General features: G+C 38.7%; 1 protein-coding gene across 1 annotated transcript; it reads right to left on the minus strand.

The window, feature by feature from the left end:
- Positions 1 to 282: 282 nt before the first annotated feature.
- On the minus strand, positions 283 to 14443 carry slitrk4 (SLIT and NTRK-like family, member 4). Its single transcript, XM_062045323.1, has 2 exons — positions 13623 to 14443; positions 283 to 3114 (listed from the first exon to the last, which is right to left on the minus strand). Exon 2 carries the CDS (start codon positions 3070 to 3072, stop codon positions 508 to 510), a length of 2565 nt encoding a protein of 854 aa, XP_061901307.1. The 5' UTR covers positions 3073 to 3114; positions 13623 to 14443; the 3' UTR covers positions 283 to 507.
- Positions 14444 to 23693: the final 9250 nt, after the last annotated feature.

The following is a 23693-nucleotide window of genomic DNA, read 5'->3' on the forward strand; positions in this document are numbered from 1 at the left end:
ATATTCTCAAGCACAGTTTCTGAAAGGATTTCATTTGGCAGTAAAAGAACCAACAACAAAAGAAGAGTCAAATAATAAGAACAAGACTAGTAGCCACGTCCGTAGCAGCGAAAGACAGTTGGTTGTTTACAGGCTGTCTTGTCTTGATAAGATGATTCATAAGTCTTGCATTGTCACAAATATCCTCACCGGTCCACATTAAAAAAGTGCAGAGCCATTTTGTCCATCTATGCAGTGGTCATTAAGAATTTCCGGAAGGCACTTTTTTGCTGTGTGTGTGTGTGTGTGTGTGTGTGTGTGTGTGTGTGTGTGTGTGTGTGTGTGTGTGTGTGTGTGTGTGTGTGTGTGTGTGTGTGTGTGAGTGCACGCGCTCAGCTGGCTGCAGAGAGATAACGGAGAGTTGGGGTTAAATGATGTGTGTGACTAAAAGGGGAGAAAGAGCAAAAGAAAAGAAGACCGTCTTTATGTGTTTGTGTGTTCACTGTACCGAAGCAAAGACAACAATTTCTACATTTTAGTCAGTGCAGTCTGCTCCTCCAGCACCTGGAGGTAATCAGGTGTTCCTTGCAGCTTGGCTTTCAGCTCATAATACTCACTTTTTCTCTGCTCCACCACAATTTTACTGTGGTTTCCGCCTATCAGCGACGACTTCTTCATCTTTCGATCCAGCGATTTCTCTGGGTAGCGGATTTCGTATCCACTCATTCCTATGCTGTTGAAATCTCTCTTGCCTTCCAGAAAGTTCTGGATGAACATGCTGGGCTCTCGGTTCGGGAGGAATTCCTCCAGTTCGTCGATTGTACTGAGGCGCTTGTTGCGCTCCAGGGTGGATAGTGCGTCTTTGTCGTCGCTACTCCGGAGGATAATCTTCTGCCTCTGCGAGTCAGCAAACTTAAACCCGGCTTCAATGTCTGACGAGCGTCCGATCCCGCATGTGTGACTCTTGCCAATGTGTTCAATGGTGTGTGGAATAAATGTTTCGCCTCCCAAGTCATCTCCTGGGATGGATCCTTTTTTGCCCGACTTATGTCCATGCCGGTAAGGCTGCAGTGACATTGACCCACACTCCTGATTCCCCAGCTCCTGCCGACCGACTGGTTTCTTGTTCCTTCTAAGGACAAAGACTAGAAGGCAGAAGGCCACAAACACCGTAAGTATTAGCACAACAAGAATACTCAGGATCATGATTGAGAGAGGTACAGGCCCTCCTGGAGGGGCTTTGCCGACCCCAGCAGGTGACAATGAAGTCAAAAGAGGGGTGGCGCTGGTAAAAATAAACGGTGGTCGTGCTATCAGCTTTGGGCACAGGATCTCGTTTTTTAAGAGGCGCAGTTCGATGTTGGCGAACTGCACAGGGGAGGCACATCTCACTTCTTTAGCAGTCACTCCATCGTTAAGCTTTTCGAGCCACAGCTTGAGCGCAACCAAGTCGCAAGAACACTCCCACGGGTTCCCCTCTAAGTCTATCTGGGTCAAAGACCGTAGCTGGTCCAAGACCCCACTTACTGGCAGTGTCATGAAATGGTTGTTTTTTAGATTTAGTTTGGCTAAAGAGACGCCAGCAAACACATAAGCGGGGAGACTCCGCAAAACATTATTATTGAGATACAGTAGTTGTAAATTTGGCATTGAATCAAAGGTGCCCGCCAAGATTTCTTTGATGGCATTATATTCCAGATATAGGTACTGCAGATTTGTGAGGCCCAAAAACATCTCAGGGTGTAACTGTTCTATCTGATTCCCATTCAGATACAGTCTTCTCAGATTTGTGAGGTTTGCGAACACTCCTTTCTCAACAGTTACAATTTGGTTGCTGCCAAGATGCAGCAGATCCAAACCTTCAAACCCTTGGAAATCATTTGGGCTTATGTCACGAATGTAATTCCCACTTAAGTGGAGTTTCTTGGCGTTTGGGGGTTTAGGAAGGAGCTCAACTAGATTTTTCACATTTCTTTCCTGACAACTGACACTAATGCCGAAATCGGAAGGGTGGGTTTTACAACTACAGGGCTTTGGGCACAACAGCGGCGGGGTACGCGTTTGAAAAGAAACAATCTGGCTATTTCTACCAAAGGGGGGTGAACCGGCTACAATGCCATTACCATATATTTTAGAGGCGTCCGTGGTTTTTGGTGATTTGGTGGCAATTTGAACCACAGAGGTGGGGGATATTTTAGAGGGGGATTGGCCGGTATCAGGGAGCGCAGGTGGCATTCTCACATCAAAGTCCGATCCTGTGCCCATGGGGCAAAGCTCCTGCTTGTTGGTTTCTTTTAGTAGCCTTCCATATAAGTCACTTGGTGTTTCACATATGGCCTCTCCAATAAAAATATTATAGGGCATGTTTTCAAGCCACGCCTTGAGAGGTGCCAAGTCACACGAACAGTTCCAGGGGTTATCATCCAGCTGAAGCTCAACAATGCGTCCAATGTGCTCCAGGACCCCCAAATATGGAATCTTCTGGATCCTATTCCCTCTTATATCCAGGTGTGTGAGGGAGGCAAAGCGAAATATGTTGTCAGGAAGTGCCTGTATAAGGTTGTCATTTAAAATCAGCACTTTTAGCTTGTGCAGTTTATTGAATGCTCCCTTTTCAATGTACTTTATCAAGTTGTAGTCGGCCTGAAGGTACTCCAAGTTTTCTATCCCTTGAAAAGTGTCTGCTCGCAACACATTCAACTCGTTATTGTTCAAGTGCAGCTGCTTCAACGCACTCATCCCCATAAACGCGCCGCCTTCCACGTTCTGCAGCTGATTGTTGCCAAGATGCAGAGACACAGCATGGGTGAAGTTGAGGAACGAGTTCGGATAGAGAATAATTAAGAAGTTGTTTTGGAAATTGAGGTGGTATAACGACGACACTGGTGGAACAAGTTGTGTTGGCCGGTACACGGCGATCTTCTCGCAGTTGACATATAGCACGTTTTCCACAGACATGCACGAGCAGGCGCTACACGTTTCGGCCATCAAGTCCGGGTCCGCCATCGGGGGTCCGTCCGACATGGAGGGGGAGGAGAAGGAGGAGCTTGAGATGGAGGAGGAAAAGGCGGCCAGCAGGAGTACGAGCATCATCTCGTCGGTTAAAAGTCCTCCCCCAGAAAATCATTTAGCAGCCTTTGAAGAGAGGAACAAAAAAGTCAAATGCATGCATCCACAAACCCAGTTAAAACACATATACCAAAATAGGGATATAACAAAAAACAGTATTAATGATAAACAGTGATTAAAGTTGTTCAATTTTAAATGCAAATGATTGTAAAACTGTGATTAATAACCACACTTTGATAAACTCAGAGTGGTGATTCTGCTCTTTTACTAGAGAAGCAAGCTAGCGTGCTAATGGCTGGCTAATTACATTAAATCCTAACATGAATACAGAAACATTTATGTAATACCCCATAAAGAAATATCATGTCTAGGTATGTAACTGTAAACAATATTAATGATAAACCATTGTAAAACTCCAGATGCTTAGTATAACTGTTTTAAACTATAATTATTGTAAAAATGTGATTGATAACTGTTGTTTGATAAACTAATTTACCTGCTAGTGCTAGATCGCGAGCTAGCTTGAATGCTAACATAAATACAAGAGACATTGACATCTTTACTAGGGGTGTAACGATTGATCGATACATCCAAGGTTTTCTCTTAATGTAAATGAAGGTGGCGCGCCATCACGGCATTTTCATTACCGCCACACCTTGAAAATATGCTTTTTTCATAATCACGTTTCATCAAACATATATTAATGTTGTTGCCCTAGGGTAAACTGGGTATAACACATGGCACCCTGACAAAGCTTAACCTACAGTTACTATAACAATCTACAAGGTTAATGTAGGTTGCTTCTCTTTCTTCCCCTCCATTTTTCTGCATTCTTTCGTATCTCAAGTTATCATTACGTATATGTATTGTTGCATTTGAACAACTGTATTGTTGATAATAAAGGTAAAGTATTGGTATTGTTCATTATCAATAGCGCTATTTCTATTGGTATTTGTATTGCTCCATTTTTAGTGTAATAATGCTCATTGTCATTTCTGCATTATTTTCGCTAACTGCTTATTTGCTATTACTTTTACTATCATATTTGTACATGTCGTATTTGCTGATGTTGCTCTGTTGTTGTTGTTGTGTTTGCTGTTGTTGTTTTTGTCTCTCTGTCTAATCCCCCTCTTGTCCCCACAATTCCCCCCTCTGTCTTCCTTTTTTTCTCTTTCTATCCCCTCCTGCTCCGGCCCGGCTGCACCAAATGATAATATAAATACATTTAATAAAGTCAAATACAAATAAGGCAACAAGAGAAGTATCCTACACTTCTCTTTTGTAAAGTAAATCTGAACAGCCGATATGGGCATCTACATCAACTATATGGTTTGCCTGAGAAGCTGGACAGGACAACAAAAAAAAAAGAAAAAAAAAAGAAAAGAAAATGTGCTTCTTTTTTTTTCACTTAAAAAAAAAATTCAAGTAATATAATACATTGTAGCACCCAGAAGAAATCACACAAAATCCAAAGCTATTTTTACATTTTAATACCAATCTTATAACAAACGGCACAATTCAGCAGGTTTGACCTCCCGTGAAAACACTTTCGTCTCCGTAAAAGTCCGCGCTTCCCCCGACACACAACAACACTTCCGCCTTCTCTGCTAATTACCTTTCAGGCACGAACGGTGTGTTTGCAAACATGGGAAAAACTAACATTAAAAGCCAAACCACATGAACATACAAAATTAACATTAGCTGGTCATTACAGTATATATATATATATATATATATATATATATATATATATATATATATATATATATATATATATATATATATATATATATATATATATATATATATATATAGAGTAAGGCTGGTCGATATATCGAGTTTGTAAGACATATCGATATATTTTTAAACAAGATGTGAAATACGAAAATATCGTAATATCTCTATAATTTATTTCACTTTAAAATGACCAAATGCCATGAAAATATCGTAATATCTCTATAATTTATTTCACTTTAAAATGACCAAATGCCTCTTATTTGTTGTGTTCCTTGATTTTCCCCTGCATCCCACTCCCTCTCAACACTCCATGGGCTACTAAACCCCTCCCCTTCCTCCTTCCACGTATAAGAAACCCATGATTGGTTGGTTGTTTACTATGATGAGTCACGATTGGTTGAGATTAGGGCAAAAGATTAGGGACAGGCCAATCAGGCAAGTAGGGTGGGTCATCGAACCAGGAAGGGAAATCACAACAGACATTCCAAATGATGACGAGAGTCATAGAAGAGAAGAGGGAATAATATTCAAGCGGGCGATTTATATATATTAAAAAAACTAGTGGAAGATGGCAGAAAGATTCTCTTCTTTAGAATTTTATTTTAGCGATGTAGACGACGTCCAGGAAACCCACAATGCGTCTACTTGGCCACTTTTGGACAAATGTATGCGTCTGGATAAAACATTCATTTGAGTTGTTTATTATGTAAGCCCAAATCAAAACTGCTCTAGAGTTGCCAAGCCGGGCATATTTCGCATGAGAAATTCTGCCAAAAATGTATGCTGAAATGAGGAAGATCATAGCCGCACAATTAAGTCAAGTCACTTACTTGGCGCTGACCAGAACCGTACGTGTGTGACAGTCCATTGCATCGTCGATTGGGAATTAAAAAGTGCCTGCCTGCAAATGTATTTATCTGAGTTTGATACATTTTGTATTATTTGCACAGGTATGTTATTTATTTTACGTAGAAATAATATTTTTATATTTTATTTATGTTATGTAATTTTGTGCTACTTAAACAGTTTAATTTATGTGCTGTTAATACCCATCTTGACTAACTGAGTTAATAAAAGTGCCACTGACTGTTTACAGTACAGTTGTCATTCACTTCAATTTCAGTGAATCTCGCTCAAAAATTTATATTTTCATACTGTATCTATACTTTCACCGGAAAATATATTGAGATACATATCGAATATTGAGTTTAAGTAAAAATATAATCGAGATATACTTTTTCGTCCATATCGCCCAGCCCGAAATATATAGCCTATTATTTGCACACTATTGACAAGTGATGTATCGAAAACTCGACCACTGGAAAAAATCCCGTAAACCGTGCTGCCAAAACGGGATGCAAACAAAACACGCCATTGTCTGGAGCGTTGCAGCCTGTTTGCAATGTGCAAGTAATTTTACTATATCCCAGATATACCCGGGAACAGCCATCTACAAAATGTGCAAATATTAAGAGGACAATGGCAGCTTTTAATGAGCGAAAGTCTAACTGAAGCAGCAGCGCAAAGCAAGTGTGACGTCATGCTCGCCTCTTTCGTCAGAGACATCAAACGACAAAAGTAGTCTCTAAACATGAGTACATTTTATAACAACAGCAGAAGAAGATACTACATTTGTTGTTAGTTGTTTTGAATAAAAAAGGTATTAAAAGGCAAAACGATTAAAATATATATATGTTAATACTAATTAATAATAACATCCATCCATCCATCCATTTTCTACCGCTTATTCCCTTCGGGGTCGCGGGGGCGCTGGAGCCTATCCCAGCTACAATCGGGCGGAAGGCGGGGTACACCCTGGACAAGTCGCCACCTCATCGCAGGGCCTAATAATAACATATATTTTTTTTAAATATATGATACATTTTTTGAGCCTTCTTAAAGAAATATAATATCATGGCAAATTATTCAATGACGTCATGGTGACCCCGCCCATAACCATGCCCCCACCGCCACAGGTATCTATCTTGGCAGTCCAAGGGAAACCCTGATATCGATAGATCAATTTATATTCCGAAATGTCAAGTATATCGATCTTTGCTCGGCAAATGTGCCGTTAGGACGATAGGTATCAATCCGAGATCGTTTTAAAAGGGAATTGATCGATTTTATAAATACTAGAAAAAGAAAAACATTGAATTTAAGAACGGCAGGTTTTATATGAAGTTTAACACTTTTAAAAATAAGGACGTTATTTACCTCCCAGTTACATATGAATGATAAACAATTCTGCACTAATGAAAAATAAAAGTGTATATCCTTTTAAACGGTTGCATTATATTATGATTACATTACATTCTGATCACTGTACAGTTTATATCAGTTATTTCTTCAGTTTAAAAGCATGATGTAGACAAAAGCTTTGAGTCTGTCTGCATAAAACCAAATATATTTTTAATGAAAATTATTGCATATTGTTCTAATGTGTGGTACCCTGAGGCAAGAATATGTTGATTTACAGTCTAAAAGTCACATGTCTTTCTTCATGCATTATTTTCGCAGTTTTATGCATTTTATGGATAATATATCCATCCATCCATTTTCTACCGCTTGTCCCGTTCGGGGTCGCGGGGAGTGCTGGAGCCTATCTCAGCTGCATTCGGGCGGAAGGCGGGGTGCACCCTGGATCGAATCGCAATCACAATTGTGGAGAGAAAAATCGTAATTAGGTTTTTTCTCTAGCTTACAATGCAGTTTTACCTTTACATTTAGCAATACCGTGATATTAAAGTTTCACATCATTACATCCCTACACCAAGGTCATACCATTAATTTCAATTTGAATGCCATTTAAAAAAACACACAAACACAAAAATATTTAATTGTCCTACACATTTTTACTTATTTTTTTAAATACGTAAAAAAAAAAAAAAAAAAATTACAACAATAGGATAACTTCCATCCATCCATCCATTTCCTACCACTTGTCCCTTTTGGGGTCGCGGGGGGTGCTGGAGCCTATCTCAGCTGCGTTCGGGCGGAAGGCTGGGTACACCCTGGACAAGTCGCGACCTCATCACAGGGCCAACACATATAGACAGACGTTAATTTTTATTTTTTTTTGTGATTGAAAAAAAATCACCAGATAACTTATCCCATTTCACCCCCTTATCACTGGTCTTAGCCCTCTGCTCTACAGGTATCAGCAAATCTAATGTAATGTTTTTTATTGCCATGTTATATCTCAATTAAAAAATGTAATGCCCATGTCTTACCGCATATGGTTATTGTATATAGTCAAAGGCTTACAATTGTCTGTATACACAACATTTTAAGCCTTGATTGATTGAATAGTTGAAAAGTTTACATTAACTGTTACTAGTGTTATCCCAATACCAATATTTACCAGTACCAAAATGTAATTTGATAATTTTGAAAATAAAGGGGACCACAAATCAATTTCATTTCTGGCTTCATTAAAAAAACAAAACATTTTACAATATGTTAAACATATGGTTCTTGCTGTACTCAAAGAACAATTTTAGAAGAGTAAAATAAAAACTAAAATACCGTACATTAAGCACATTGGGGTTTTTTTGTTGCACTCAAATAACAATTTTAAATTTGATATATTACATATAGCATGCCATAATCTACAATTAGGTTAGAATAGAATAGAAAGCTTTGCTGACATTGTATAAATGTGTCATGATTTATGGTTGCCATTCTTGGTCTGGCTTTAAGACAAATGCAATCATTGGTAAATACTAAAAATAATATGATGGGTAAAAGTACACAGATAAGACATGTAGCAGGTAAAATATCATTTGTTAAAGATAAAGCATAAACTGTAGCAAATTGTTACAAAGTTCAGTCATTTCACTTGGGCGGTTTTGACCCCGCTAATATTTGGCATGAAGCCAAACAGCTGTGTGCGTGTCTACATATCAGTATGGGCACAACAGAGGAGCTGGTTAACTTTATTACCTGTCCATCCGACTGATTGTTATTTCATTGTTTAGCTAAGTTTAAAGCAAAGATTGTAATACTTTTAATAATGCCACCTTTGGCTGGGCATGTTTTGAAGCAGAGCTTGCAGCGTGGCGCTTCCATGTATAAAGCATCACCTTGATCGATAATTTTGAAGCCCAAATACCTTCATATCTTTATTAACCAATACAATTGCCTTAATTTGCCATTTTTCTTCTCCTCACTGCTTGTGCGCTTTGTGAGTGTGTGCGCACTGACACACTAAACATGCTCCTTTGCTGTATGTCACCACCGCACGGCAGCATGCGGATTAAAGAAAATGATTGGTATTTTTCAAAGGCAGTCGTGCCGGTTTCAATTCATTAGTACTGCAGTGCTTTATTAGTACCGGTATACAGTACAACCCTAACTGTTACTATCTAGTGAATTAGATTTGGCTCGCAAGACTGTTACATCTGAGAATGTATTTGAATTTTTTATTTTTCTGTAGTGGTAGCAGCAGCTGATAGTTCTGGTGGTGACAACAGAAGTGGCTTTGTTGGTCACGCCAAAGAAATTTGGCACCGTTAACTGCTGCCTGCCTTTAATCGCTGACTTGCTTGATTAGCTAATAGCATGTGTGATTTCACTTGGGCCATGTTTGCCGGTCTTTTTGCACATGCTGCAGAACGCCTCCTGGGGTTTTCAGCCAGCCACACTTGCTTAAATTTGCAGTTTCCCATTTTCCCGACATGTATTCATTTTCTCGCTTTCGCTACAGCATGGGCACGTTCACAGGATGTAGCATTCCAAGAATCCGGTGTTCTGACTCCATGCACCGGCTGTAGACAATAGCCAATTAAAAGGTTCAGACTTCACCTTCAATCAAAATAATTAAAAGAGGAACTTCACTTGAGCCCTATAAAAAATGCATCCAATTCCGAATTAATTGATCAATATAATATACCCAGAAGTTACTTTTAAAATGTTATCTCTTTAAAGACATGCTGTAAAAAAAATATGCATATCCTCTGAAAATATGCCTTATTATAGCCACAAACTGGAGGATACATTTTTAATCTGGATAGAATGTTTAAATAGTTTAAAGGTTTTATAGAATAATAAATGAACATCACACTAGGAATGCAAATGATGCATGTGTTTGGAAATGGATGACTTATTTAAACGTTTTAGAAAAAGACACGTCATGGAATGTTTAGAAAAATGCCAATAAGCCCTTTAGATGCATTAAGAATAGGCTGAGTCAATTAAACATCTTGAATCGATGGTATTTTACATCTTTTAAGTTGTTTAAAATGGGTACAGTAGATAGCAAGTTATGTATAAAGTGTCAGGCAGTTGAAGAACTACTTTTCATTTATTGTGGGAATATAAGAGAATAGGAGTCATAGTCTGTTGTGAGAACCGTCTTGTTTGTCCATCCTAAAGTCAGGTTTCTGCGTCATGTGAGTTGTTAATGTTAGCCAAGTTAGCTCATGTGTGTTGAAGTGGAGACTGAAATAAAGGAGTCGTGTATGAAACAAGCTCAGCTTCAGAGTTAAGGACTACACGTCGACAGTGACGAAAAAAATGGCAAAGTTGGGCCCCAAGAACTGTGTCATGTTGCCATTCAGCAGAGTCTCCACTATGGAAGCAGAGCTTTTCACGCTTTCCAATCTTACAAGACCTTTTGTATCCAGTTTAAAAGCTAGAGATGAAGAAAAAAAACACACGGCCATAGCAATTTATCGACGACTGCAAAGTTATTATGTTGATTTTTATTTATCGTTTGACTGATTGACATATTCACTATCGGCCCAGTCAATTGTATTACATTTTTAATGCCTCTGGAGATCGTATTTAATGCTTTTTATGTCATTTAAGACCTTAATTTTCGCAAAATCCATTTCATGAATTTTAATGCCTTCAAATGCCCTGCGGAAACCCTGCCCTCAGTTTTGCATGTTCATGTCAAGCAAGTGGTGTCCAAATTGTCCTGTAAGGCGAAAAGAAGGGCTAAGTGCCAATGTGCGTATTGCACTTGAAACCTTGACAGAAAAATGCTGAGCGGAAAGCACATAAATCAATGTAATTATAAGCATCATTGATTTTCATCATATTTAATGACTGATATTCCACGTAAATATTGCCAAGTAAAGAATGTTGCTTTTATTTCCAAATTGCTCATCATGCAATCGTGTTAATGCGTCTGTAACTTATAAACCACAATGTCAGACAAGCAGCAAATGTATTTCATTACAGTTTAGTAGAGGCACAAAATGTACAATAGTCATGTTTAAAATGTTATTTTTATTTAAAAGTTGCTCATCATGCTAGCTTGCTAAAAACTATTATTTATCTACCTGCTAATTTTAATTTTACTGTTAATATAAGGTTAGTTTCTGTTGTAACATGGCTCTATCTACACTTCTGTTCAAAGATAATAAACACGTATTTTCTGTTTGTAGCCTAAGTTTTGGTTGACACTACAAATTTTAGTAGCGAGCCAATACCAAGTAGTTACAGGAGCAGTTTTGGTCATACCAGGTCTCGAATTTAACCACGGCAACTGCAGCAAAAGCTGCGACCGCCCTCGTTATTTCCTGTAAGCCCTAAAAAATTTACCAACATTTGTGGCAAGAACATGCCGTGACCGCCCTTGACTTTTTACTTGTTAATGGAAGAGGGATGTAAAAGTGAACGGTATAATGTTAATTTGCGATAAAATTCCAGACGGTTAGTAATACCGTCTAATATTTTAATTACCGAAAAACCATAATTTATTAATGCATTTTTGGCAACAAGAAGTCAGACGCAAGCGCACTAGCGTCGTTTGGCTTGATAATCATGGCGGACTAAGGACACAGACTTTGCTACGGAGATTTCCCCTCAGACTAAACAGAGCCAAGCGCTTGGTTTAACGTAATTTTCCCTCGCTTCCCGCCGTGTGTTAAAGAGCGCACTGCTGTGTTTAGATGGAGACAGGTGTGGACAATATTGGAGACGGACACACTTGTCCCCACACTAAAAGTATACAGCGAAGGAGAAAACCATTTGATGTTTTGCAGCAAGTGATGTGTCGTGAACGTTGTCACAACTTACTTACTAAGTCTTTACTTTGCTTACTGGAATGTTCACTCCTCCTTTATTTAACTGCAAACTGTATCAGTGTTCAAAAGTGTTATACATCAATACTAGCTCAAATGTTTTGTCATCTCATCGAACTGAACGCAGGCTGTGAAGATTGTGTATTCGAGGTGGGAGGTGTCACTCCTCTTTATTTTTGTTGGCCAAACGGTTGTACTGAACTAGGAGAAGAACAAAGCTTGTTTATTAGACTTCATCTTCATTAGCCACTCTGCTTTGAGTTTTATTTTAATATCAAAAAGTAAACACAAGGTTTTTATACATTACTTGTGTTTTTTCATGTCACAAAGGTATTACTTCAAAAATCATTCATGTGACACAGCATTTTGTTAATGTGTTATTGTGTATAGTTACTTCCTATATGACATATTTCTGCTCAAACTCTTAATGGATCTGTCCTGATACAGCATCTACATGTACTTATAAATGTACATTACATAAACAAAAAAATAATAATAATAATAATTAAAAAAAATAAATAAATAAAAAGAAATATATATATATATATATATATATATATATATATATATATATATATATATATATATATATATATATATATATATATATATATATATATATATATATATATATATATATATATATATATATATATATATACACATACATATAATACCTCCCTTTATCAAAATGTAACACTAGAGATATAGGCATCATGAAATGACAAAAAGCTGACAAGTTTATAATAATAATAAATAAATAAACAGCCTCGAAAGAAAATAATGTTTGCCTTGGTGCCCTCCTTTAATGCAACACTTGCCTTGACCTTAAAAAGTTAAAATTCGAGGCATGTCATACCAATGTTGATATTTTCAAGATCCTTAAATGACAACATTTTTGATCACATCTGTAACACAGAGTGGCTGTGTAAATATATCAGTTAGTTCCAATATTAAATAACTTATTCCCTTCAATTACCTATAACATTTAGAATGCAGTCAACAGTGCAAATTAACTAAACAAAAGCAAAAACTACGACTGGCTCTCATTTACTGAGTTTGTCAACGATAACAAAAACGACAAACACAAATAAATAGATGATTAAAAATACAGATCTAATCGCTAATATCGCCCATATACTGATATTATACTTGGGATTGCTACTGTCAATTTTTAACTTAATTTACATTCAAGGTCTCTTAGCATAAGCTTATGCTTTTTTGTATCCTCCTACGGTGTGTTGTGTTGTATGTTTAGCTATTCCTTGGCCCCTGGTCCTTCAGTGATAATGGTACATGTAAGAAACATTCCACCATTGGACGATTGCTTTCGCTCGCCGCCGTCGTCAAATTTGCGGTACACGGCTAGAATGTGTCATCAACATCCATCATCACGGTATAACGATAGCGTTAGAAACTATCGTCAGCCAAATTAGTATCGTAAATAATATTAGGTATTGTAGTATTTTTACTGCTTACGTCTCAACCAGCAAACAGTTTTTTTTTTCACCACCTCATCTTTCCCCTCAGTTTCTATTCAGTGAGGAGGAGAATCGGTATTCAGCCTAAGTCAAGGTTGTAAAAAACCTGAGAGAAATTCAACATATGCTCAACACTCAAGCTGTTGCGCGTATTTATTAACACAACCTGCTTCTACTCTGCGCGTACTCATCACAATGGAAGTTACATGTATTCATCATGCAGCACATCAGGAAAGCAACATGACAAGTACAAGTTGGGACTTTGCAACCATGCACATTTGACGTGAGTTCGATGTTGGATCGAATGAAGAAGACATCGTACCTTGAAGCTGAGAGTGTTGCGTGGACGGGACATGGGCGGAGAGTCGCAGCAGCCGACGGAGAAACGGTGCAGGTTGACGGTGCAGCAACAAGGTGGCTGCGCTGCTTCATCTCCACGCAGGCAGCGATGCGCAAAGGCGCGCTCGGTGTGCGTTGGAACAGTGCGCGCTCGGATCCTATTTCACCTGCTGCGTCCCTCGCTGGCCGGCTTCCCGTCGTCCGATCCCCGAGCTCGTCCCACCGCCATGGGAGAACATTCGGTTTTGATCGCAGGAAAGGTTTTTTTTTCTAGAGATCTTGAAGGCGCGTCTGGAGAGGGTCGGCGGTGCGATGCCACAAGTCAGCCATGCTTGTTATCTTCTTTTTCTTCACTGCAGGATGAGGACTAAGAGGCGGAGTGACAACACCTCAGCTCGGAGTCATCCGGTTTGGCGCCAAGTTTTAATGCCTTATCACCTCCATTCTTCTTCAAAGCGTTATCCGCATCGTGTCTTTTAACATTCAATTCGACTGCCGGAATAAAAGAAGAGTTCAAAAATATTTTCTAATGATGCCGACGAACTATAAACCACATTCAAAACAAGAAAAACGACGAAAAGCGGCGCATAAAAATAAATATTAAAACAAACAAAAAAATCACTCCGTTGTTATAGTCCGATGCGGTGCAGGTGAGGCGCAGCAAACTCCACGTTTTTAGCGGTCTTAAAAAAATAAAATAAAAAATAGAATTGATGCAGGAAAGTTGGAGACGACACGGCTGGTCGTGTACTGTACATGCCCAAAAAGAAGTAGAAGGATAAGAACTGCTGGGAGCCTCTTCCTTTCTCAGCCGCATTCACTGACGCTTTAGACACGACCGGAGGATGCAGAGGAGGTGGGGGCGAAGTGGAAGGAGGGTAGATCGAGCCCGGCGTCGACAATATCGATATCTGCTGTACTATTCATAATTTTTTAAAGGCCTACTGAAATGACATTTGTTTATTTAAACGGGGATAGCAGATCCATTCTATGTGTCATACTTGATCATTTCGCAATATTGCCATATTTTTGCTGAAAGGATTTAGCATAGAACAACGACGATAAAGTTCGCAACTTTTGGTCTCTGATAAAAAAAAGCCTTGCTCCTATCAAAAGTAGCGTGACGTAGTCAGTTGTTCGCCTCCTCATATTTTCCTATTGTTTTCAACGCAGCTAGAGCGATTCGGACCGAGAAAGCGACGATTACCCCATTAATTTGAGCGAGGATGAAAGATTCGTGGATGAGGAACGTTAGAGTGAAGGACTAGAATGCAGTGCAAGACATATCTTTTTTCGCTCTGACCGTAACTTAGGTACAAGCTGGCTCATTGGATTCCACTCTCTCTCCTTTTTCTATTGTGGATCACGGATTTGTATTTTAAACCACCTCGGATACTATATCCTCTTGAAAATGAGAGTCGAGAACGTGAAATGGACATTCACAGTGACTTTTATCTCCACGACAATACATCGGCGAAGCTCTTTAGCTACTGAGCTAACGTGATAGCATTTGGCTCAAATGCAGATAGAAACAAAATAAATAAACCCCTGACTGGAAGGATAGACAGAAGATCAACAATACTATTAAACCATGAACATGTAACTACACGGTTAATAATTCTCAGCCTGGCAAAGCTTAACAATGCTGTTGCTAACGATGCTGAAGCTAACTTAGCAACTTAGCAACCGGACCTCACAGAGTTATGATAAAAACATTAGCGCTCCACCTACGCCAGCCAGCCCTCATCTGCTCATCAACACCCGTGCTCACCGGCGTTCCAGCGATCGACGGCGCCACAAAGGACTTCAACCGATCACTGATGCGGTTGGCGGCTAGCGTCGGCTAGCGCGTCTGCTATCCAAGTAAGTCCTCCTGGTTGTGTTGCTACAGCCAGCCGCTAATACACCGATCCCACCTACAACTTTCTTCTTTGCAGTCTCCATTGTTCATTAAACAAATTGCAAAATATTCACCAACACAGATGTCCAGAATACTGTGGAATTATGAAATGAAAACAGAGCTATTTTGTATTGCTTCAATGGGCTACCGATACTCCTGTTTCACTGGCTACGTCATGCGCATACGTCATCATCCAAAGACGTTTTCAACCGGAAGTTTAGCGGGAAATTTAAAATTGCACTTTATAAGTTAACCCGGCCGTATTGGCATGTGTTGCAATGTTAAGATTTCATCATTGATATATAAACTATCAGACTGCGTGGTCGGTAGTAGTGAGTTTCAGTAGGCCTTTAAGGACGTATGAAATGTATTTTTTTTTTTCGCTAATTCCGTGTTATTTATTTTCATAGAATTGTGTTGTTTTTTTTTACCTTTTAAACCTCGTTTATCACCATAGAGTGTGTGTTTTTTGGTGTAATAAATATAATTGAATAAAGTATCTGTTACTTAACTGCAAAAATCCTTACATATATTAGTGCAACTGTCACAGGATGTAAATTTAGTCACGAGTAGAATACAGTGATTGTAAGTAGCAGAGTTGTATTACTTTGTCATTTTATAGTTGCAATCTTATTTTTTTTTTTTATTGTTAATGGCAACAGTAAAGCACAGTAATTTGTATTATATGGAGCTAATGTTATTGTGATGCCAGCATAAATAAGAGCCATTGCAGTACTGGAGGGCTCCAGCAGGGAGCACGTAGTGCTGGGAGCTACACTAGGGGACACCTGACTTCCTCCTGGCAGTCATTACAGACGTGAGCAGAACGAAGTTGTGTCCTTGTATCTGTCTACTCAAACATCTCCCTTCTCAGGTACAAGTGTCTTTATGTAAATCGTTTTACCCCTGAGTTTATCTTTATAGTGTTTAAATATGTTTGAAAGGGTATATTAGTATGATATGTGTCTCTTCAGTCAACAAGGCGCTATACATGATCAAGCTAATGCTAAAGCTAATTGTACTGCCAACGTCGAAGCTGATGCTAACTACATCAACAGTGTTAAATATATAGAAGGATACTGTGCATAGTTAATGATTAATCTGTGTATATTTCTGCTGAAATGTGTATTTACTACAGTTTCTGGGACAAGTTCAGTGTAGTCTGTATAATATTAAGAAAGGATAAGTGACTTTTGTTACTAAAGTAGTATAGGCCTACTGTATTGGGTGAACTTCTGTATTTACTTGTTGAGACATCTTCCAACACTGTTACACTAAGGTAAAGTCTATTTGTGCAAATAACAGGAAAACCTACTCGATTGTTATTTGAATGTGTATTTGTATAATAATACTGGAGAGCATTTTACGAATATTTGTTGCAATACCGTGTACTTGTACATGTTTGGTATTTGATTTATTCCTGGCAGTCATTACAGACGTGAGCAGAACAAAGTTGTGTCCTCGTATCTGTATACTCAAACATCTCCCGTCTCAGGGCGATTACACAACACATCTTTAGACAATTTGGACAAATGTTTAAAGTCAAATCATAATCATTTTGTAACAAAAATGTACCAACAGACCTGGGCCGATAACACATTTTCTGGACATTAAAATTGTCCCACAAATTATTGCCAATAAGTGGTATTATTTTTTTATTATTATTTTGAGACCAAATTATTAACTAATGTATATATATTATATAATGATCATAAAAATATAGTTAACCCTTTCAAACGCACAAAGCTTTCATTTCTTGACAGTATATTTGACCATGACAATTGGATGGTCAAGAACTTTTAATTATCTTAAATGAGGAAACAAACAATGAACTCTCAATCTCTGTTCGCAAAAATTGCACTTAAATAAATATTGAACATATTAAAGGGCAATTGTTTTCCCTAGTTAGAGAAACGGAATCAGGTGTTTGTTTTTTTTTGCTGTTGTTTTTTGTGGTCATCACGTTCCAACAAATTTGCCATACTGGCCCGTGTTCGTGTTCATAGTGTCAACTTTCTCATTTGCTTAGAACAGGGGTCGGCAACCCAAAATCCAGAGCAGGGGTCGGCAACCCAAAACGTAAGAGCCATATTGGACCAAAAATACAAAAAACTAATTTGTCTGGAGCCGCAAAAAATGAAAATCCGTATATTAGTCTTATAATGAAGTCAACACATGATGTAAGTGTCTATATTAGCTTTAATAGCCTACTATCAAAATTACTATGTGTTGCAGGCGGAAGCAAATCTTCGTTGACAGAAATGTTGAAATTTAGTATTTTTACGTTTCTACAACATTAGAAACAATTAGTAAATCGGAGGCTACTCAGAAGGTGAGATAACTCCTGGAAATTACAGGCTTTTAATGACCCATGGTATAGATGTGTGTGTCCAAGTTAAAGGAAATGACAGGCTGTCTTATTTTAATAGATTTATTACAATCTTTGACAAGCTAGATAATGTTTGCTGTGGTCTGGAACAATATGGCACACAAAAAACTATCTGAAATGCAGCCAATATTACATACAGATAATGTGTCATGAGACATGCAAAACTAAATTATGTATAAAGAAGATAAAAGTAAAGGAAATTAATCAAGCTGAATTATACTTACAAATGAGGCATAATGATGCCATATGTACATACAGCTAGCCTAAATAGCATGTTAGCATTGATTAGCTTGCAGTCATGCACTGACCAAATATGCCTGATTAGCACTCCAACAAGTCAAAAATATCAACAAAGCGCACCTTTGTGCATTCACGCACAGCATAAATGTTTGGTGGCCAAAATTAGACAAAGAAGGAGTGTAAGATTTTACATGTAAACAAACTGTTGTGTCACAGTCCACACTATGGTGAGTTCAAGAACCGCCGAAATTAGTAGGACAAAACGATGTTCACCAAATACTCTCATCAGTGAAGTATACACACACACATATTACACAGTGGGCTTTCTAACAATTGGGAAGGTTTATGTCATGTTTGTCCTCAAACAAAAAACATTGTAAAACAAAAAAAATATTTTTCTCCCATCTTTTAAAAAAATGCTCCAGGGAGCCACTAGGGTTGCACTAAAGAGCCGCATGGGGCTCGAGAGTCGCGGGTTGCTGAGCCCCGGGTTAGAAGCTGAAATACCCCCTCACAGGACATTTGGCTTTGTAATAATCTTTTTTCCTCCTGTTTTTTGTTACTTTGCAGCGCTTCTCACTAGCGACTCGCAAGGCTCCAACAACTGTATTTAATAAAATGGCATATTGAAAAAACATTTTATGTTGAAGAGGTTCATTTGGCCTACTAATGTGTATTTATAAATGATTGATTTATATAGGCTAGTAAGGTAAAGTTTTGTACCTGACAAGTTTCGGCTATCTTGCTTCTGCAGCCTTCATTAGGTGGGATGGAACAATCCATATAACACGTCACAGATGACGTCACGCTAACATCACGTGACACCTCTGATGAAGGCTGCAGAAGCAAGATAGCAGAAACTTTTCAGGTACAAAACTTTACTAGCCTATATAAATCAACCATTTATAAAAAAATAAAAGAAAACAAATGTTGTTGATGGTGTTATATAACCTATCACACGTTGTGCGTAGGGCCCCACCATCCGTGGCATAGTGCGCGCTAAATGCTGATTAAAATGGGATGTTTGCAAACCACAATTATAACGAGAACACTACTGGCTGGCTTATGTAACCATTAGTCATTTGTTAGAACATATATGTATATTTTAAGTGTATATTTTTCACAATCACTAATTATATTATAAATGATAAATGGGTTATACTTGTATAGCGCTTTTCTACCTTCAAGGTACTCAAAGCGCTTTGACAGTATTTCCACATTTACCCACTCACACACACATTCACACACTGATGGCGGGAGCTGCCATGCAAGGCGCTAACCAGCAGCCATCAGAGGCAAAGGGTGAAGTGTCTTGCCCAAGGACACAACGGACGTGACTAGGAAGGTAGAAGGTGGGAATTGAACCCCAGTAACCAGCAACACTCCGATTGCTGGCACAGCCACTCTACCAACTTCGCCACTAATTGATAGCAAACGTTAGCTTCCCAAATTGCTATTCTTAGCCCACAACACACAACGCTAATGTGCAAGCACGTGTCATGTACGGGCGTAGTTACGCCATTACTTTTTAATAGTGATAAGAGAACGGCATATAGGGTTAAAATACAATGGAAAGTTGTTGTCCTCTTGGTTGTAGACAACGCCTTTAAAAAAATGACTCATTGAAGATAGTGTGAAGATATGTTAAATGTGTTATTTTGCACTAAAAATAAGAAATTATTGAACAAAATGTTTGCATGCATCAAATTCAATTGAAGTTTAATAACCATTTTAATAAATACAAAAGTGTGAAAAAGATTGTAATGGGATGAGCCTCAAAATTAAATTATGCATAGGGCTCTAATTTAACCAAGGGCCCTGTTTATGTGGTCTTAAATTCTTGTGTTTATAGTCAGGCGTGTCCACAGCTAATTTTTTTATCGGCACTTGACATGTTCTGAAAGCCACATTAATTCATGAATAATGACATATATTACATATAATACCAATTCACCTTGTCACCTAAAGCAATGGTCCCCAACCGGTACCGCTCGAGACGCACGGAAACATTAAATCATTTATAAATGACCGCACTTTCTCCAACTTAACTTTTGTCTGTCCCACTATACGCCCAAATAAGCTTGTTCATAGATGTATATTAAAAGCCCTGATACGAGGTTGCCATTTTTTTTTTGTTATATCTTTTTTACATGGGCAATGCACATTAATAAAAAATGTAATATGTAAATGTACCAGATTGCAGCCATAGGCTAATTTCCATTTGCAGTCCCCGGCAGGTTGATGGTATATCGTATAAACCAAAATATCATCAATCTGCCGGGGGACCATCTCATCGCTAAGAAACAAGTCCAGGGCCCCCACTAGCCTCATGGTGAGTTGTATTTTTCATGTACTTATTTTTGCTGTATTTATCTGCCGCACGGGGAAGGCCGGTCCTTGAAAATAATGCCCACAATAAACCGGTCCCCGGTGCAAAAAAGGTTGGAGACCTGAGATCTACAACACAAAAGCTGAGATGAAGAGGTTTTTTTTCTAATAGTTTAACATTTACTGACGTACATTGAATTGGTTTTAACATCCTTGATATACAGAATGCGTCAAAGTGGCCCCCCACATTATTTTATTGGGCATTCATTTCACAGTAAAAAAAAAGTTTAAAAAAAATCTATTTTTGATTTTAGCCAAATATATGTCCTGTGTTTTAATCGGATTATATTTTTTTTAAAAAACAAAAAAAAAACAGCAATACTGGGCCTGTAATTACTTGGTATCGCAGCGATACCAAAATGTGCAGTATCGCCCAACCCTGCTGCAGAGACTGGGAGGAGAGAGAGAGTCATGTCAGAGTGATCATCTATTTTTCTGTGTTTTAATGGAGGATTTAGTGTGTTTCCGTGTGTAACTGCAACTCACAAGGAATGACTTCAAGGCTTCTGAACGCTTCTCTCGCAAAATAGTCTTCTTGGGTTTGAGTTGAACACATCATTCCCGGCATCCGATCGGAAAGAGAGGGAGGGAGTGGGAAATGTGTGTGTGTGTGTGTGTGTGTGTGTGTGTGTGTGTGTGTGTGTGTGTGTGTGTGTGTGTGTGCGTGTGTTTGTGCCTGTGAGCCGCATTTTAAATGGGCGAGTTGTTGAGGAGCAGAGAGAGAGAGATTGTGGAAGAGTGCTGCAGTCAGAAGGGCAGAGAGGAGCTTGGACATCAGTCAATCAGAGGATTGTGTTTATTGCAGGAGGGAGGATGAAGAGGTGATGGATGGACTGAAGAGAGAAGAGATGAAGATGTGCACCACAAACTCTTCAGATGTGTGCTTCCAAAAGAAATGTTTTGATCTGCACAAGTACCAAGTTAACAGTCGTGTAGTATGAGTAGGGTGCAGTACATTAAGAAAGACATAACATCATTAATAATCCATCCATCCATCCATTTCCTACTGTAGTGGATTGTCCGAAGTTTAAACAGGCAACAAAAGTAGTTTAGTACAACAAATGTATTTACCCATTATCAGAAGTGCAGGTTGAATTGAGTTGGCCGTGCAGACAGACCACATGTCACTCCGGAGCAAACAAGACACACACAAGCCAAAATCACTGTCGAGTTACGGTCTTCTGCCATTTTTTATATGTCTTTTGTGCGTCATTGTTTGTTATCTAAATGCGTCAATGTCTTGTTGTTTTTCCTATCTGTCTCTTGTGCGTCATTGTTTGTTATCTAAATGCATCAATGTCTTGTTGTTTTTCATATCTGTTCCATAACAACTCGAATCCTTTAGACAGTCAACACATTCTGTAGACAGGTTGGCACGACTTAATATTCACTTTTGTCCCACCACTGGTCCATTCAATGGCACAAAATACAAGAGAATTGAAAATGAGCGGACATTCTTAAAAGACAAGAAATATAGGTCAAAAGGTCAGAAATTCTACGACATACCCTCCTTCCAGGGTCTTAAGACCCTGGACCAAAACAATTTCTGATGTAGACCACTAGTTAAATCTCTACCACAGATAGAGGCAAAAACCTCAATGTTTTTATGCGAGGCAAAAATTCCGTCTATGACCCTCCTTCAGAGCGATCGCTGTTACCAGCCTGCAGTAAAACCATCTCACAGAACACAATTAGTGGCCTACCCTTTGATTTAGTAAAGGAATAACAAATACTTTGATCATGAACATCATTGAACATAAATAGATGAATGTATATAGACTTATGACTGTAAGACATTTGCAAAAATATTTTTGTGTAAAACAACTGTAATATCGCACAGTCAAAATCACCAGTATAGTTAAAAACAAATTCAAATGACTGGAATTCGCTCGCAGCGCCCAAGAGGGGGAGCCTCCCTGCTTAGGCTGCTGCCTCCGCGATCCAACCTCTTGATAAGCGGAAGAAAATAATTATATGGATGGATCATTCAATCATGTGTTTTCTGTACATAACTTTGTCTATTTTCTCACACGCACACACATAACCGACAATTTCCCAGCTCTTGCAGATCAGCGTGGGTGCGAAAAAAGCGTGAGGGAACTCTCACAAAAGCATGAGGGAGGTGAGGAGGAGAGGTTGATTTTTTCAGAGGGGAATTAAAACAGATAAGAAACCAGGTGCTACACAAATGTTATTACAATACGCAGATATATATATATATATAAATTTAAAAAACACACATTTTTTTTCCCACAAACCACGCCCCTCTGGTCCGGACCAATATAAACAACTAATGCACGCGTGCTTTTGTGGAATCGGCCGTCTCATTAACAAACACACGCAGGTCATTCTTACTCATATAACGGCGATTAACCCGTTTAGCGGAGCAAACCCTGCTTTTCCTTCCTGACCAACACCGATAACCAGCCTAAGGCGCTGTAGAATCACCAGGAATCACCCCCCAATCCTACAGTACATCGTGTCTGGTCAGTCCATATAGTTTCACCAAGGCTCTACCATATGGAGCCCTTATCTCTATCCATCTATACTGCAGCAAATTTCCAAATTCGTGACAACTTGGCTCAGTTGATCTCCTTTACCGGAGTCACTGAACGATCACCTTATATCAGGCTTTTTACCCGGCTGCAGCTTCCACATAGACAGATACGTAGGACCTTCATAGACGTCATAAATTTGTGTGGGCCAAATGTCACACCAGTTTAGCCAACCTTGCCTTAAATTTTGCTGTGTCCAACTCCGGCTAACCTAATGTACTTGCAGAAAAAAGCATCCTCTGCCAACAACGACAGAGGATGAAGAGGTTAAAAGAAATTTTTCGTCTCACATCGTCTATGCTTCTACACTCCAAACCACCAAAATTCTATCAACAATCCCCTTATGTTAAAAACAAGAAATCAGAAGTTTTCAACAAACACACAGACAAATGATCACATATAAAACAACTCAATCCAACCATAATTTACCCCATTCCAGGTTGTTTTTGGAGAACCTGACTAAACTTATCTTTTATCAAAAATAGATTCAGCAATTAGTCTTATCGATCCGGCTCTCTCCAGGCAGAAAATGTTTACACTTTAAGCAAAACGCTTACCTTGTATTAGATGCGCGCGTGCAGC

Source organism: Entelurus aequoreus, linkage group LG04 (assembly GCF_033978785.1).
Source record: "Entelurus aequoreus isolate RoL-2023_Sb linkage group LG04, RoL_Eaeq_v1.1, whole genome shotgun sequence".
NCBI classification, from domain to species: Eukaryota; Metazoa; Chordata; class Actinopteri; order Syngnathiformes; family Syngnathidae; genus Entelurus; species Entelurus aequoreus.